This window comes from Gorilla gorilla, chromosome X, assembly GCF_029281585.2.
Source record: "Gorilla gorilla gorilla isolate KB3781 chromosome X, NHGRI_mGorGor1-v2.1_pri, whole genome shotgun sequence".
NCBI classification, from domain to species: Eukaryota; Metazoa; Chordata; class Mammalia; order Primates; family Hominidae; genus Gorilla; species Gorilla gorilla.
Window position 1 is genome coordinate 82346204 of NC_073247.2, and position 18240 is coordinate 82364443.

At 39.7% G+C, this 18240-nt stretch overlaps 1 protein-coding gene across 2 annotated transcripts in view; it reads right to left on the reverse strand.

Annotated features, from left to right (window-relative positions):
* Positions 1-18240, reverse strand: part of TEX11 (testis expressed 11) — a 383978-nt gene that overhangs the window by 9580 nt on the left and 356158 nt on the right. For both annotated transcript variants that reach the window (XM_055376139.2, XM_004064340.5), the window contains exons 27-28: positions 18025-18133; positions 16844-16964 (exon numbers count right to left, since the gene is read on the reverse strand). In XM_055376139.2, coding sequence (XP_055232114.1) covers positions 16844-16964; positions 18025-18133 — 230 coding nt within the window. The remainder of the gene's footprint in view (positions 1-16843; positions 16965-18024; positions 18134-18240) is intronic.

An 18240-nucleotide genomic window follows, 5' to 3' on the forward strand; every position in this document is an offset into this window, starting at 1 on the left:
TATGAACATTTGCTATGAGTCTTTGGACACATGTTTTCATTTCTCTTGGGTATACACCTACCAGTGGAATTTCTGGGTCACAGGGTAACTATGTTTAACCTTCTGGGAAGCTGCCAGGCTTTTTCAAAGCTAGAACAATACGAACAATAAAATAAAGTAATATTGTATTATAACCCAAAGTATAAAATACATATCTGCCTGGGTGTGGTGGCTCATGCCTATAATCCCAGCACTTTGGAAGGCCAAGGAGGGTGAGTTGCTTGAGCTCAGAAGGTTGAGACCAGCCTAGGAGACATGGTGAAACCGCATCTCTACCAAACATACAAAAAATTAGCTGGGTGTAGTGGCATGTGCCTGTAGTCTCAGCTACTTGGGAGGCTGAGGTGGGAGGATCTCTTGAGCCCAGGAGGTCAAGGCTACAGTGAACCATCATCACGCCATTGCACTCCAGCCTGGGTGACGGAGTGAAACTCCATTTCAAAAAAAAACCCCACAAAACTTACGGGTTTGTTTTTTTTTTTCATAGAGACAGAGTGTCACTTTATTGCCCAGGCTGGTCCCAAACTTCTGGCTTCAAGTGAACCTCCCACCTCAGCCTCCCAAAGTGCTGGGATTACATGCATGAGCCACTCCACCAGGCCTAAAATGTTTTGTGGTATCTTGTGCTATTTATTAATTCATGTAACCAAAACTATTTGTTTCTTATACAGCTTCTGAGTGGGTCCTCTCCGTTCCATGATTTAAAAAATGCTTTCCTCTGTTTTTTCCTAATGCTTTTATAGCTTTGATTTTATGTTTAGCTCTTTAATCTATCTGGATTTTCTTTATTTCTTCCTTTTGGACTTTATTTTTGTGCATGGTATAAGTCAAAAAAATAATACTACCACTTATATAGTACTTACTATGTGCTGCTATAAGTACTTTATATATATTAAGTTATTTAATACTAATAATACTGTAAGGTAGGCACTTTTTTTAGCTTTTATTTATTTATTTATTTTTCATAGAGACAAGGTCTCGCTATGTTGGCCAGGCTGGTCTTGAACTCCTGGCCTCAAGCGATACTCCTGCCTTTGCCTCCCAAAGTGCTGAGATTATTATTATATTTATTTTACAGATGAGGATACAGAGGTATACAGAATTAATTAATAAGACCAAAGTCATACAGCTAATAAATGGTGTAGCCAGAATTTATTTGAACTGGCTATGTGGCTCCAAAGTCTGTTCTCTTAACCACTATGCTATAATGCCCCTCAGTTTAAAAATAAGGATATAACTTTGTTTTTTAAATTGTCCCAATACCATTTTACCAATTGTTCCCTCAGTGATGTGATATACCTTCTCCATTGCATACAAAATTCTCATAGATATGTGGATCTCCTTCTGGGCTCAGTCCTGTTCTATTAATCTCTTTGTAGATTTTTGCACTAATGCCATACTTTTAAAATTAATATCATTTTATAGTTTTAAAAGTATTTGATAAGGCAAGTCCTTCCTTGTTCTTTTACAAAAAATGTTTTGGTTCATTTTCTTTTAGGGAAGAATTTTAGAATCATCAAGTTTCATTAAAAATCCTATTGAGATTTTAATTTTGACTGAATTTATTGCATTGAATTTAGGGAAACTGACTTTATACTGCTAGGGCTTTCCTGTCCAAGTACATGGTATATATTTCCATTTGTTTGAGACTTATGCATTCTTGAAAGCAGAATGGAACCATCTGTAGGCAGAAAGTAAAAATGATGGACAGGCAGTAAAATGCCTCAGGAAGTAGAAGGGGATTGAACTGACAGTGCAAGGTTGAGAAAATTTCTTTTGAAAAAAGAGGAAAGGTGAGTAGATAGGTACAGTGGTAGAATGTTATGGTTGAGACATGGGCCAATGAGGGATCTCATATGTGATGCCCTTGATCTTCTCAACTGAAATGATATGATGAGATCATCTAATGGGGAATGAGGTAGGTCTAAGTTTTTACGAGATTAGAAAAGGTTTGAAGCAGCCACTTGACTTGAGTTTGCCAAAAAGTTGACAAGAATAAAAGAATTTCTGAGCAGCAATGAGAACCCACTGAAAGCTTAACAGAATGAATCTGTACTGGGCCAGATCTAGATGGTTCTGTAACTTTCTTTAGTGCTTCTGCTGCTCCAGATCAGGAGCAGAAGAACTGATGGTGGCAAGGTACCAGGTTTGGAAAAAAATGAAACAGCAGGAATAATCAAAAGAAGAGAGAAAGAGAGAAGGAAGGGGAGGAAAGAAGGGAGGGAAGAAGGAAGGAAGCAAATAAAGAAATAAAGAAAAGAGAAAGAAAGAAAGGAAAAGAAAAAGAAAAAAAGGTAGTTAGACTGGACTATAATAGAGTGGGAAAAGACGAGTGATTTGAAGTTCAAGTGAGAACAGAGAATAGATATGGGGAAGTAAGTGAGATTAGACTCAATAGAAAAGTGTTGCATTAGTTACCAATCTTGAAGATGGAGCAGTGCCACAGTGGGTGGCTTATATGGGAGGTAGACAGTGGCTAAAAAGTGAAAAACGGAAACTGTGAGGTACAAGAATTGCTAACATGGATGCCAAAGTCACTTAGGATAATAAATAACAATGAAGTTACCAAGGAAGGAAAAGGTGGGTCCAGGACATGACAACATTGGTGATGAAGAGATATAGGTTTTAAGTGAAGAGAAGCCGTAGGAAGGTGGTATATAAATAGTACAAAGTGCCACCATGGAGCAAAGATCCAGGTAATTTAGTCCCTTCTGCTGAGAAAAAGGGAGTTGGAAAAGATGAGACCTCCATAAAAATTGGTAGTGAGGGACACGTTTTCTTCAGGGAAGATTCTGCTTTGTTCTAAGAAGAAGGGAGAGAAGGAGGTGAAGGTTGATGATAAAGAGAATATTGACTATTGCCTGGGAAAAACTCTGTCTTGTTTTGGGGGTTGAATGAGGTTATGGATAGATAGCCTTAAGGGTCTAGTAAGGATTTGGGAAACACAGAGTTGTTAAAAGAATTGAGGGAAAGGGAGTGATAGAGCAAAAGTTGTGTTTTAGGGAGATATATTTGATAGGGATGCACAGGAAAAAATGGAGAAGAGAAGAGCCAGAGACCAATTAGGAAACTACAAAGCTGTAGGAGAGACACAATATCAAAGTCTGACTCAAAGATGCCTTTGTATGAACCTCAATTCCAGTCTCAGGGAGACGTGAGGCTTGGAAGGAGGAAGATTTAGATGAAAGAAGGCTGGGTGCAGGGGCTCACACCTGTAATCCCAGCACTTTGAGAGGACATGGCAGGAGGATTGCTTGAGCCCAGGAATTTGAGACCAGCCTGGGCAACATAGTAAGACCTCCTCTCAGTTAAAAAAATTTTATTAAAAAATAGATGAAAGAAAACCCAAGGACCATTGTCCTATGAAGAAACAACACGGCTGCAATTTTTAGCTTTGCCATTATATAGCGGTATGACCTTGTGTCAGATATTTAACCTTTCAATGCCTCAATTTGCAAAATAATGAGCTTAAATTAGGTAATTGCAAAGATAATTAGTTTCCAGTTCTAAATTTTCTCAGTCATTGAATGAAGCTTTACCTTATATTTCCTTTAGATCCCAATTGCCTAATCTGTGAACTTATATAAGATTGGCAGAAGTAGGAACTGAGATGAAATTGAACGAGTAGAAGGCCAAACAAGAGACAAAAGATACTGATAAATGACCTTCTCAAACTTTAATGTGCATACAAGACACTTGGAAATATATATATATATATATATATATATATATATATATATATATATATATATATTTTTTTTTTTTTTTAAGATGGAGTCTCACTCTGTTGCCCAAGCTGGAGTGCAGTGGTGTGATCTTGGCTCATTGCAACCTCCGCCTCCTAGGTTCAAGCGATTCTTCTGCCTCAGCCTCCCAAGTAGCTGGGATTACAGGCACCTACCACCATGCCCGGCTAACTTTTGTAATTTTAGTAGAGACAGGGTTTCACCATGATGGCCAGGCTGGTTTTGAACTCTGACCTCAAGTAATCCATCCGCCTCGGCCTCCCAAAGTGCTAGGATTACAGGCGTGAGCCACCGTGCCCGGCTGGAAGTATAGTTAAAACGCAGACTGATTCAGTAGGTCTGGGGCCTAAGATTCCATGCTTCTAACAAGCTCCTAGGGGATGCTGATCACGCTTCGGGAAGCAAACTCTTAGAGAATGTAGCTCAGTAGTTTGAATCACCTTAGCTTCCCTTGTAAAAGGAAAGAGTCTGTGTTCTTCTGGGCTTCTTGGTTACAAAACGCCTTTGTGACTCTGTGACTCTGACATCAGCTGTGAGGATTAGGTTTGTCCTTTCTCTTTAAGTGTAGGTTTCCCCCCCACTGTTATTTAAGTCTTTGTATATTCTTAAAAATGAACCAAGAAATTTCCACTTCCATGAGATGGAATAAATGTACTTATCCCTATTCTTCCTGCTAAATAAAACTAACTCCTGAACATTATACATAAAACAAACATAAGAAACCTCTGAAAGGTGTAGAGAAAGGGAAGACCTTGGAGCCAAGGATGGACACAGTGATAAGTTCTCTGGGTTTTCTTTTTGCTTCATATACCCCAAACTTGGTGCTAGAGATGCCAACAGACATAGACCCAAAAAGAAAAAAAAAGAAAAAAGCCCCAAGAAAAGTCTGCTGTCTCTAGCCAAGGGACCAGTAGTAAAAAGGAGTCCTCTACCTTGAGTATCAATGATGGAGGCCAAGTTAGAAACTTAGGCTTGTTTCTACTTCTACCTGGAAGTAACAAGGCTGGACCCACTCCCTTGCTAAAGCAGGTCAGAGAAACCAAGTTAAAACAGAAGGTTTAAATGAGATCCAGAGTCTCAGAACAAAATATGAAATTGTCCAGGTTTAACAAATTTACTCATTATACCAATAACCAGGAAGATCTCAAATAATGAAAAAAGACAATGAATTGATGCCAACACTAAGATGACAGAAATGTTATGATACCTGACAAAGATTCTTTTCTATGACTTAAAAAATGGGGTAAAATACATATAGCACAAAATTTAACCATCTTAATCATTTTAAGTGAACAGTTTAGTGGCGTTAAGTACATTCACATTGTTGTGCTATCATCACTACCATCCATCTCCAGAACCAGTTTCATCTTGCAAAGCTAAAGATCTGTACCCATTATATAATAACCCCAGTCCTTGGTGACTACCACTTTACTTTCTTTTTTTTTCAATTGTTTATTAAATAATTTTTTTTATTATGGAGATAATTAAATGACATGTTTGTTGTCTGAAAGAGATAGACACTTTTGCTTGTTTATGGAGATATAAAATGTAAATGCCTTACTATTTTATTCCCTTCCATAAACACTAAGTTTGAGTAATTTTGCTGGATTCTTCAAACACTGAGTATTTTCTCATGTAAAACTGAGTGAACAACCCTGACTGGGAAATAGAAGCTCAAGCCCAGTGACTCCAAGCTAAGCTCAATCTTGAGCCTGCGAGAAGAGGCCATTAAATACCCAGTCAGCTCTTCCTGGGGAGCCTCCCCTGCAGGTGTCCATCTCTATGAATTTGACCACTCTGGGTACTTCATATAAATAGAAGGATACAATTTGTCCTTTCGTAACAAACAATGACTTGATGAATCTCTAGAGAATTATGCTAAGTGAAAAGAACCAATCTTGGCCAGTTGTGGTGGCTCATGCCTATAATCCCAGCACTTTGGGAGGCCAAGGAGGGAGGATCGCTTAGTCCAGGAGTTTGAGACCATCTCTACAAAAAAATTAAAAAATTAGCTGGGCTTGGTGGTGCATGCCTGTGGTCCCAGCTACTCGGGGAGTTGAGGTGGGAGGATTGCTTAAGCCTGGGGGGCTGAGGCTGAGCTATGATCAGCTTCACTGCACACTAGCCTGGGTGACAGAGCAAGACCCTGTCTCAAAAAAAGCCAATCTCAAAAAGTTATGTACTGTATGATTCCAAATCTCAAAAGCTATATACTGTTTGATCACATTTATATGACATTCTTGAAATGACAAAATTATAGAAATTGGTAATAGATTTGCGGTTGTCAGGGTTTAAGGAGGAGCTGAGAGTGGGAGAGAAGAGTGTGAGGGCTATACAAAGGAAACATGAGGAATACTTGCGGTGACAGAAATGCAATGCTCTATGTCTTGATTGTGATAATGCCAACATCTTGATTGTGATGTTGTACTATAGTTTTGTTATCATTGGGGGAAACTGGGTAAAGAGTACATGAGCACTTTGAGAGGCCAAGGTGAGCAGATCACTTGAGGCCAGAAGTTCGAGACCAGCCTGTCCTACATGGTGAAAACCCATCTCTACCGAAAATACAAAAAAATTTAGCCAGGCATGGTGGCATGTGCCTGTAGTCCCAGCTACTCGGGAGGCTGAGGCATGAGAATCGCTTGAACCTGGGAGGCGGAGGTTGCAGTAAGCCGAGATGGCGCCACTGCACTCCAGCCTGGGTGACAGAGCAAGACTCTGTCTCAAAAACAAACAAACAATAAAAAGAGTACACGAGATCTCTCTGTGTTATTTCTTACAAATGCGTGTAAATCTACAATTATTTCAAAATAAAATTTTGATTTAAAAAAACCTGAACAATCGACTTCTTCTTAAAAATTATCTAGAATATGAACCTACATAGGTTGATAGGTTTGTCTGCTTAAGCCTGGGAGTCATCTCCCTGCTTTTTCATTACCACTAGCTTCTAAATATCAACTTGAGCTTCTCCTTTAAACTAAAATTTCCTAGCAAAAACTGGTAAAGAAGCCACGCACCTCCAGTGGAAACAGCCCTGTAGTTGACGTGCAATGGACTGAATGTTTGTGTCCCCTCAAAATTAGTATGTTAAAATCCTAACCTCCAAGGTGATGATATTAGGAGGTGGGGCTGTTGGGAGGTGATAAGGTCATAAGAGGAGTGCGCTCATGAATAGGATTAGTGCCCTTATAAAAGAGACCCTAGAGAGATCCTTTACCCCTTCTGCCATGTGAGCTTACAGTCAGAAAGGACCGTCTATGGGGAAGCGGACCCTCACCGGACACTGAATCTGCCAGTGTCTTGATCTTGGACTTTCTATCCTCCCAAACTGTGAGAAATAAATTTCTGTTATTTATGATCCACCCACTCTATGGTATTTTTGTTATAGCAGCCCGAATTGACTAAGACAGGAGCTCAGAAGACCTGCATTCTAGTCCTGACTCTCACTCATTAGTCATGAATGACCTTAGGTAAATTGGTAACTTGACTTTTTGAATCTTAAAATTCCCTCATTGATAAATTAGGGATAACAATAGCAGCATTGTCTACTTCATATAATTGCTGTTGGAGGTTGTACGAGAGAGTGGACATCTAAAGCATAATATTGTGAGGCATGGGGTTTTATATTTGTATGATAGCCATTTTGCCAGTGTGTGGAGGCACTTGATAAAGGTTATCTGCTCAGTGAATAATGAATGAGTGACTGGTCATTAAAAAAGTCAGTCAAACAAAGGCAGAATTTTCTCCCAAGCATTTAAAACAAGGGAGATGCACGGCACATTCAATCAAATAGGATAAAGCAACATATATAATATAAAGAGCCAAGAGGGTTATTAAATTAATCACTGCAGGCTGGGTGCGGTGGCTCACGCCTGTAATCCCAGCACTTTGGGAGGCCGGGGTGGGCGGATCACAAGGTCAGGAGATCAAGACCATCCTGGCTAATATGGTGAAACCCCATCTCTACTAAAAATACAAAAAAATTAGCCGGGCATGGTGGCGGGTGCCTGTAGTCCCAGCTACTCAGGAGGCTGAGGCAGGAGAATGGCGTGAACCCGGGAGGCAGAGCTTGCAGTGAGCTGAGATCGCGCCACTGCACTCCAGCCTGGGCGACACAGCGAGACTCCGTCTCAAAAAAATAAAAAATAAAAATTAAAAAATTAAAAAATAAATTAATCACTGCATTAAAAAGCTAACTATCCAGTCATGTTTCAGGGGATGAGCAATAAATGGATGGAAAACTCATGAGAAAAGTAGAAAAACATTAAGCTCTCTAACAGGTAACCCAAGAGCCAGAGAATTGGAACTGCAATATATTGGACAGAATGAAAGTGGCAAAAACAAAATGCACAGAGAAATTTTGGCCTTATAGAGAGACTATGGAAATTGATCAACTTGGAGTTATAGTACAATCTAATTTCAGTTTGTATTGGTCACTATGGCAAACACACCTGAAAGGTCCAGATGAGGCTCATGGCTTAGAAATAGAATTTCCTATTCATCCGAGAAGACAGTAAAATAAATAATCCAAATGTCCAATGTTGAAGTTTTTATTTTTAAACTTAAATTCACACAGGCCATAATTACACATCTCCAGGAGAATTCTAGGCTTTGGTAAGTCAATGCTAGTTTGTATCAGATTGTCACCCCGCTATAATGTTCCACCATCTGTTGTGATTTGCAGATAGTCATGTCTCACTTCACAATGGGGACACAAGCTGAGAAATGTATCATTAGGTGATTTCGTCATTGTGTGAATATCATAGTGTCCTTACACAAACTTATATGGTATAGCCTCCTACACACCTAGGTGATATGATAAAGCCCATTGCTCCTAGGCTACAAACCCATACAACATGTGACTCTACTGACTACTGTAGGCAACTGTAACCCAGAGGTAAGTATTTGTGTATCTAAACATAGAAATGGTAGAGGAAAAATGTGGTATGAAAGATAAAAAATGGTACTCCTGTATAGGGCACTAACCATGAATAGAGCTTGCAGGACTACAAGTTGCTCTGGGTGAGTCAGTGAGTGAGTGGTGAGTGAACATGAAGGTGTAGGACATTCTTGTACATTACTGCAGACTTTATAAACACTGTATACCTAAGCTGCACTCAGTTTATTAAAGGGTATTTTTCTTTCTTAATAATAAATTAACTTTGGCCAGGTGTGGTGGCTCACACCTGTATTCTCAGCACTTTGGGAGACCAAGGTGGGCAGATTACTTGAGCAGATTACTTGAACCTGAGTTTGAGACCAGCCTGGGCAACATGGTGAAACCCTGTCTCTACTAAAAATACAAACAAATTAGCCGGGTGTGGTGGTGCGCACGTGTGGTCCCAGCTACTCAGGAGGCTGAGGTGGGAGGATTGATTGTACCTGGGAGGTCAAAGCTGTAGTAAGCTGAGATCATGCCACTGCACTCCAGCCTGGGTGACAGAGACTTTGTCTCAAAAAATATATAAATATAAATTGATCTTGTCTTACTGCAACTTTTTTCCTTTATAAACTGTAATCCCAGCACTTTGGGAGGTCGAGGTGGATGGATCACTTGAGGTCAGGAGTTTGAGACCAGCCTGACCAACATGGTGAAACCCTGTCTCTACTAAAAATACAAAATTAGCCAGATGTGGTGGCACACGCCTGTAATCCCAGCTACTTGGGAGGCTGAGGCAGGAGAATCACTTGAGCCTGGGAGGCAGAGGTTGCAGTGAGCCGAGATTGTGCCTTCGCACTCCAGCGTCAGTGACAGCGAGACTCCATCTCAAAAAAAAAAACAAAAAAAACCCCAAAAAAACAAACAAAAAACAAACAAAAAAAACCTTTTTAATTAAAAAAAAATTTTTTTTTTTTGGCCAGTCATGCTGGCTCACGCCTGTAATCCCAGCACTTTGGGAGGCTGAAGTGGGACAATCACTTGAGGTCAGGAGCTTGAGGCCAGCCTGGCCAATGTGGTGAAACCTCGTCTCCAGTAAAAATACAAAAATTAGCCGGGTGTGGTGGCATGCAGCTATAGTCTCAGCTATTTGGGAGGCTGAAGCAGGAAAACTGCTTGAACCCGGGAGGCAGATGTTGCAGTGAGCCGAGATTGCGCCATGGCACTCCAGCCTGGGTGACAGAGCAAGACTCTGTCTCAAAAAAACAAAAACAAAACAAAAAAACCCAACTTTTTGACTCTTTTGTAATAACATTTAGCTTAAAACACAAATACATTATACAGTTGTACAAAAATATTTTCTTTATCTCCTTATTGTATAAGTGTTTTCCTATTTTTAATTTTTTAAAAAACTTTTAAAACTTTTTGTTAAAAACTAAGACACAAACACATACATTAACCTAGGCCTACCCAGGGCCAGGATCATCAATATCACTGTCTCCCACCTCCACATCTTGTCCTGCTGGAAAGGCTTCTTGGGCAAAACAAACATGGAGCTGTCATTTCCTAGGATGATAATGCCATTTTCTGGAATATCTCCTGAAGGACTTGCCTGAAGCTGCCTTACAGTTTTAACTTTCCTTTATAAGTAAAAGGAATATACTTTAAAATAATGGTAAAAGTATAGTAAATACATGAAACAGTAACATAGTAATTTGTTATATCATTAACAAGAATTATGGACTGTATCTAATTGTATGTGCTGTACTTTTATATGACTGGCAGTTCAGTAAGTTTTGTTAACACTGGCATTACCACAAACATGTGAGTAATGTGTTGCCTTACGATGGCTATGATGTCACTAGGTGACAGGAATTTTTCAGCTCCATTATAATCTTACAGGACCACCATTATATATTATGAAATGTCATTATGTGGCACATGACTATATTTATATATTAAGAAGTAGTTGAGTCAAGAGCAGTCAGGATCCTCAGATATTAACATGGACTCAAATAATGACTTTCTGTGTAACTTTAAGCAAGGCATGTAGTGTTCTTAATGTTTTATAGCTCTCTTATAATAACAATACTGCCTTACATGTGTACAAGCTGTTAAAGTTTACAAAACATACATTATTTTCATTGATCCTTACAACCCCAGTGTGGGAGAGTCAGATCAGGTATTATTCCCACTTTACAAATGTGAAAACTGAAGTCAAACAGCAGAGGAGTGATATTAATATGCAACAGCAAACAAACAAAACATCATTTACCCTTACCTCACACTATAACAAAATTTAAAATGAATCATAGAGCTACATGTCAGAGATAAAAGTATAAAACTTCTACAGAAACACGTAGGAAAAAATCTTTGTAAATGTGGGTTGGGCAAAGATTTCTCAGCATGACCAAAACACTACCCACAAGAGAAAAAATTGATAGATTGGACTTCATCAAAATTAAAAACTTTGGCTCTTCAAATGATACCCTTAAGAAAATGAAAAGACAAGCCAGAGACTAGGAGAAAATACTTACAAATCATATATCTGGTAAAGGACTTGTATCCAGAATATATAAAGAACTCTTATAACTCAATAAAAAATTCCTTTTTAAAAATGGGAAAATAATTGAATAGACATTTATCCAAACACAATATACAAACAGTCAATAAGTACATGAAAAAATGATCATCACCATTAGCCATCAAGGAAATATAAATCAAAACCACAATGGCTATAACAAAAAAAAGAAAAGACGAACAATAGCAAGTGTTGAGAATGTAGAGAAGCTGGAATCCTCATACACCGCTAATGAAAATGTAAAATGGTATGGCCACTTTGGCAAGCAGACTGCAGCTCCTCCAAAAGTTAAACATAGATTTACCTGATGACCCAACAATTCCATTCCTAGGTATATATTCAAGAGAATTAAACACATATGCTCACAAAAACACTTGCACATGAATATTTATAGTAGCATTATTCATGATAGCCAAAAAGTGGAAACAACTCAAATATCTATGAACTGATGAACAGATAAACAAAGTGTGTTATATCCATTCCCTAGAATATTATTCAGCAAAAAAAAAAAAAAAAAAAAAAAAAAAGGAATGGAATACTGATAATGCCACAACATGGATGAACCTCAAAAACGTTATGCTCAATGAAATAAGCCAGACACAAGAGGCCACGTATTATATAATTTCATTTATATGATGTGTCCAGAAAGAGAAAATCTACAGAGACAGAAAGCGGATCTGTGGTTGCCTGGAGCTGAAGGTGGGAGCAAGAATTGTCTGCAAATGGGCAAGGGGAAAATTTCTAGGGTAATGGAAATGTTCTAAAACTGGATTGTGGGAGGAAGGACGGAGCAAGATGGCTGATTAGAAGCCTCCACCAATCATCCTCTCTGCAGGAACACCAAATTTAATAACTATCTACACAAAAATTAAGAACAAAAAATCAGACAAATGGGATCTAATTAAACTAAAGAGCTTCTGCACAGCAAAAGAAACTACCATCAGAGTGAACAGGCAACCTATAGAATGGGAGAAAATGTTTGCAACCTACTCATCTGACAAAGGGCTAATATCCAGAATCTACAATGAACTCAAACAAATTTACAAGAAAAAAACAAACAACCCCATTAAAAAGTGGGCAAAGGATATGAACAGACACTTCTCAAAAGAAGACATTTATGCAGCCAAAAAACACATGAAAAAATGCTCATCATCACTGGCCATCAGAGAAACGCAAATCAAAACCACAACGAGACACCATTTCACACCAGTTAGAATGGCGATCATTAAAAAGTCAGGAAACAACAGGTGCTGGAGAGGATGTGGAGAAACAGGAACACTTTTACACTGTTGGTGGGACTGTAAACTAGTTCAACCATTGTGGAAGTCAGTGTGGCGATTCCTCAGGGATCTGGAACTAGAAATACCATTTGACCCAGCAATCCCATTACTGGGTATATACCCAAAGGACTATAAATCATGCTGCTATAAAGACACATGCACACGTATGTTTGTTGCAGCACTGTTCACAATAGCAAAGACTTGGAACCAACCCAAATGTCCAGCAATGATAGACTGGATTAAGAAAATTGGCACACATACACCATGGAATACTATGCAGCCATAAAAAATGATGAGTTCATGTCCTTTGTGGGGACATGGATGAAGCTGGAAACCATCATTCTCAGCAAACTATCGCAAGGACAAAAAACCAAACACCGCATGTTCTCACTCATAGGTGGGAATTGAACAATGAGAACACATGGACATAGGAAGGGGAACATCACACACCAGGGCCTGTTGTGGGGTGGGGGGAGTGGGGAGGGATAGCATTAGGAGATATACCTAATGCTAAATGATGAGTTAATGGGTGTAGCACACCAACATGGCACATGTATACATATGTAACAAACCTGCACATTGTGCACATGTACCCTAAAACTCAAAGTATAATAATAATAAAATTAAAAAAATAATAATAAAAAATCAGGTGAGTGATCACAGCACCTGGTTTTAACTTCGTATCACCGAAAGAGCCACTGAAGAGTGTAGGAAAGACAATCTTGAACTGCCAATGCCACCCCTCTCCTATGCCCCAACAGTGGCTGCATGGCATGGCGAATCTGTGTGCTTGGGGAAGGGAGAGCACAGTGATTGTGGGATCTTGCTTGGAACTCAGTGCTGCCCTGTCACAGCGGAAAGTAACACTGGGCAGAACTCAACTGATGCTCATGGAGGGAGTATTTAGACCAGCCCTAGCTAGAAAGCAATTGTCCATCCCAGTAGTTGGAACTTGAGTTCCAACAAGCCTTGCCACTGAGAGCTAAAGTGCTCTGGGGTTCTAAATAAATTTGAGAGGCAGTCTAGGCCACAAGGACTGCAACTCCTGGGCAAATCTTTGTGCTGTGCTGGGCTTGGAGCCAGTGCATCTGGGGGACATGCGACCTAGTGAGACACCAGCCAGGGCAGCCAAGGGAGTGATTGCACGACCCCTCCCTCAACCCCAGGCAGTGCAGTTTGCAGCTCCAAAACAGACCCCTTCCTTCCACTAGAGGAGAAGAGAGGGAAGCTTAAGGGGGACTTTGTCTTGCATCTTGGATATCAGCTCAGCCACAGTAGGACAGGGCACTTGGCATAGTCATGAAGGCCCCATTCCAGGACCTAGTTCCCAGATAACATTTTGAGACACACCTCGGGCTAAAAGGTACCCACTGCCTTGAAGGGAAGGACCCAGTCTCGGCAGGATTCATCACCTGCTGACTAAATAGCACTTTGGCCCTCAATGATCAGCAGCAGTAGCCAGGTAGTACATACTGTGGGCCTTAGGTGAGACTCTGAGACATGCTGGCTTCAGTTGTGACCCAGTACATTCCCAGCTGTGGTGGCTATGAGGAGAGACTCCTTCTGCTTGAGAAAAGCAGAGGGAAGAGTAAAGAGGATTTTGTATTGCAGCTTAGATATCAACTCAGCCACAGTGGGTTAGAGCACCAAGTGGGCTCCTAGGGTCCCCGGTTCCAGGCCTTGGCTCTTGGATGGCATTTCTGTACCTGTCCTGGGCCAGAGAGGAGCCCACTTCTCTGAAGTATGAGTCCCAGGCCCGGCAGCATTCACCACAAGCTGACTGCAGAGCCCTTGGGCCTTAAGTGAACACTGGCAGTAGCCCAGCAGAACTCCCCACACCACCTGATGGTGGTGGCCACGGGGAGAGACTCTTCTGCGTGTGGAAAGAGGAAAGAGTGGGAAGGACTTTGTCTTGTGGTTTGGATACCAGCTAAGCTGCAGTAGAATAGAGCACTAGGTAGATTTCTAGGGTTTCTGACTCCAGGCCCTGGCTCCTGCATGTCATCTCTGGGGCCAGGGGGAAGTCGCTGCCCTGAAGGGAAGGACAGCCTGGCTGGCTTCATTACCTGCTGACTGTAGAGCCCTAAGGCATTGAGCAAACATAGGTGGTAGCCAGGTAGTGGTTACAGTGGGCCTTGGGTGAGACCCAGTGCTGTGCTGGCTTCAGGTCTGACCAGCACAGTCCCAGTGGCAGTGGCCACAAGGGTGCTTGTATCACCCCTCCTCCAGCCCCAGGCAGCTCAACACAGTGGAACAGAATAGCAAACCCAGAAATAAATCCATACATCTACAGTGAACTCATTTTTGACAAAGGTGCCAAGAACATACTTTGGGGAAAGAAGAGTCTCTTCAATAAATGGTGCTGGGAAAACTGGATATCCATATGCAGAAGGAGGAAAGTTGAGATCTCTATGTCTTGCCTTATACAAAGATCAAATCAAAATGGATTAAAGACTTAAATCGAACACCTCAAACTATGAAACTACTACAAGAAAATATTGGGAAAGCTCTCCAGGATATTGGAGTAGGCAAAGATTCCTTGAGCAATATCCTACAAGTATGGGCAACCAAATCAAAAATGGACAAATGGGATCACATCAAGCTAAAAAGCTTCTGCACAGCAAAGGAAACAATCAACAAAGTGAAGAGACAACCTGCAGAATGAGAGAAGATATTTACATACTACCCCTCTGATAAGGGATTAATAACCAGAATATATACAGAGCTCAAACAACTCTGTAGGAAAAAAATCTAATAATCACGTTTTAAAATAAGGAAAAGATCTGAATAGACATTTCTCAAAAGAAGACATACAAATGGCAAACAGGCATATGAAAAGGTACTTACTATCACTGATCATCAGAGAACTGCAAATCAAAACTACAGTGAGATATCATCTCACCCCAGTTAAAATGGCTTATATCCAAATGACAGGCAATAATAGGAAGTGCTGGTGAGGATGTGGAGAAAAGGGAACCCTCGCACACTGTTGGTGGGAAAGTAAATTAGTACAACCACTATGGAGAACAGTTCGGAGGTTCCTCAAAATAAGAAAAATTGAGTTACCATATGATCCAGCAATCCCACTACTGGATATATACCCAAAAGAAAGGAAATCAGTATATCAAAGAGGTATCTGCACTCCTATGTTTGTTGCAGCACTGTTTACAATAGCTAAGATTTGCAAGCAACCTAAGTGTCCATCAACAGATGAATGGATAAAGAAAATGTGGTACCTATACACAATGGAGTACTATTCAGCCATAAAAAAAATAAGATCCAGTCACTTGCAACAACATGGATGGAACTGGAGGTCAGTATGTTGAGTGAAATAAGCCCAGCACAAAAAAAAAAACAAACTTCACATGTTCTCACTCATTTGTGAAAGCTAAAAATTAAACTAATTGAACTGCTGGGGAGAGAAAGAGTAGAGTGATGGTTACCAGAGGAGGGGTGGGGGAAATGTGGAAATGGTTAATAGGTACAAAAAATAGAATGAATAAGATCTGTACTTAATAGCACAGCAGGGTGATTATAATCAACAATAATTTAATTGTACATTTTAAAAAACTAAAAGTATAATTGAATTGCTTGTAACACAAAGGATAAATGCTTGAGGTGATGGATACCCCATTTATCCTGATATGATTATTATGCATTATATGCCTGTACCAAAAAATCTCATGTACCCCATAAATATGGGTACATGTACACCGCTATGTACCCACAAAAATTAAAAATAAAACATTTTTAAAACTAAAAAACACTGGATTGTAGTGATAGTTGCACAACTCTATAAATTTACTGAATTGTGCACAAGCCATGGGTGAATTTTATGATATGTGAATTATACCTCAAGAAACCTAATTTTAAAACAACTGAATAAACCTGCACAGAAAAGAAAAAGAAATCAGCAGAGGAGGGACTAGAATACAGGTCTTCAATGTTCCTTCTACTCTTCTGAGAAAGGATGCTTCTGAGAAAGGATGGGAATAGCAATAACTTTTTTCAAAAGGTCCATATCATCACAGAGAAAGTAATCATCCCACCATGATTTGAAAATATAAAATAATTCAAAATGCCTGGTGGTACTGCTACTTGGACCTAATCCATAATACACTTGTGTTAGAAAATGTCTACTTTCAACTATTTATATTTCAGAAACCCAGGAAAATTCTGTAGTGTGTAACTACAAAATTGTAATATGAATTTATCCTAAAACTCATATCAGAAAGCATTATTGTATATAATTTATAGTACACAAGACAGTTCAGTTCTTTAAAATTAACTGAAAGTTTAATATCACTATTTGACTTACAGTGCGGCTAATGTGGCTCAGAGCATCTTCAAAATAGCCCCAAACTTCTTCCAGGGGACAGAGCTCTACATTCGACGCCCCATCTGGCACTGAGAGGTTAACCAAGTTGTGCATACATTTGCTGAAAATCAAAAAGAGAAAACTCATCCCATAAGGAAAGAAATCATTGGCTTCATGGCTAAGATAAGTAAAACCTTGGATCTCATCCCAGACTAACAGCTTCAAAACACTTCTGTTCTTCCCTCGGTTTTATCTGGCCTCCAACCTCAGAAGACAGATTTTTGAAGCTGTAAAACAGGTTGACCAATCCTTTCTTTTTTCATGCCTATGGTTGTCTTTCATTCTTTTTTTAGTTTCCTGCACGAAGGAGTTGTGGCTGTCTATTATATTTTATGAGCTGGTTCAATTTACAGGCATTTTAAAGCATCTCGGTACTTCCTCAAATGGGCAAGGGAACTGGGGTTTAAAGTGGAATGATTCCACAAGAACTGTCTTTCGTGCCTTAACACAGGAAGACTGTAATGATGTTTTCCAGACAAAAAAAGTCACACAACATCTATTTTTCCCCATGTCTGGACACAGAAAACAAAAAAGTCTCCAATAGATAATATTTTATACAGCACTTATCGGTGCTTAAAGTGCTTAGAAAAATAATGAGGCAAACATAGCAAGATGTTAACATTTGTTAAATCTGGGTGCTGCGTGCCTGTAATCCCAGCTACTCATGAAGCTGAGGTGGAGAATCGTTTGAGCCCAGGAGTTTGAATCCAGCCTGGGCAACATCACGAGACCCCATCTCTAAAAATAAAACAAATAAATCTGGGTGGTGGATACGTTGGTGTTTGTTATATTAACCCCTGTGCTTTTCTGTACATTTAGAATATTATTTAGTGATGAAACAAAGAAAGAAAGGTACTTAGCAGTTTTATTATATACACAGATTCACACAAAGAAGCAACTTTTCCCCTTTTTTTTCTCCTTTGGGAAAACCAAGCTCCTTGACTTTGCTAAATAATTATTGGTCTGTAATACAACTCTCAGTATGGAGCTGTTCACAAGAGTGCCCCCAGATCATCCCCATATCATCTTTAAAGTTGAGTCAATTAAGAACGATTGGTTACTTTTGAGGCATTGACTATAGTTCTTTTGGCTAGCAAAAAGGCTGGATTGTATTTACTAACCTGTATTGTGATATATCAATTGGTTCTTCCTTTTTGTAGAGCAATAAAGCCTTTTTCAAGGCCTTGAGAGCAATCAAAGGATAGTGTGCAGGCTTTTCCATTGCTATTACTAGAGTAAGAAAAGGAAAAAGGTTGTGAACATGATAATGTCACCCATCACAGTTTTCATCCCAGGCTACCACTTGCTTTCTCTAATGAAACTGGGCTGAAACAGAT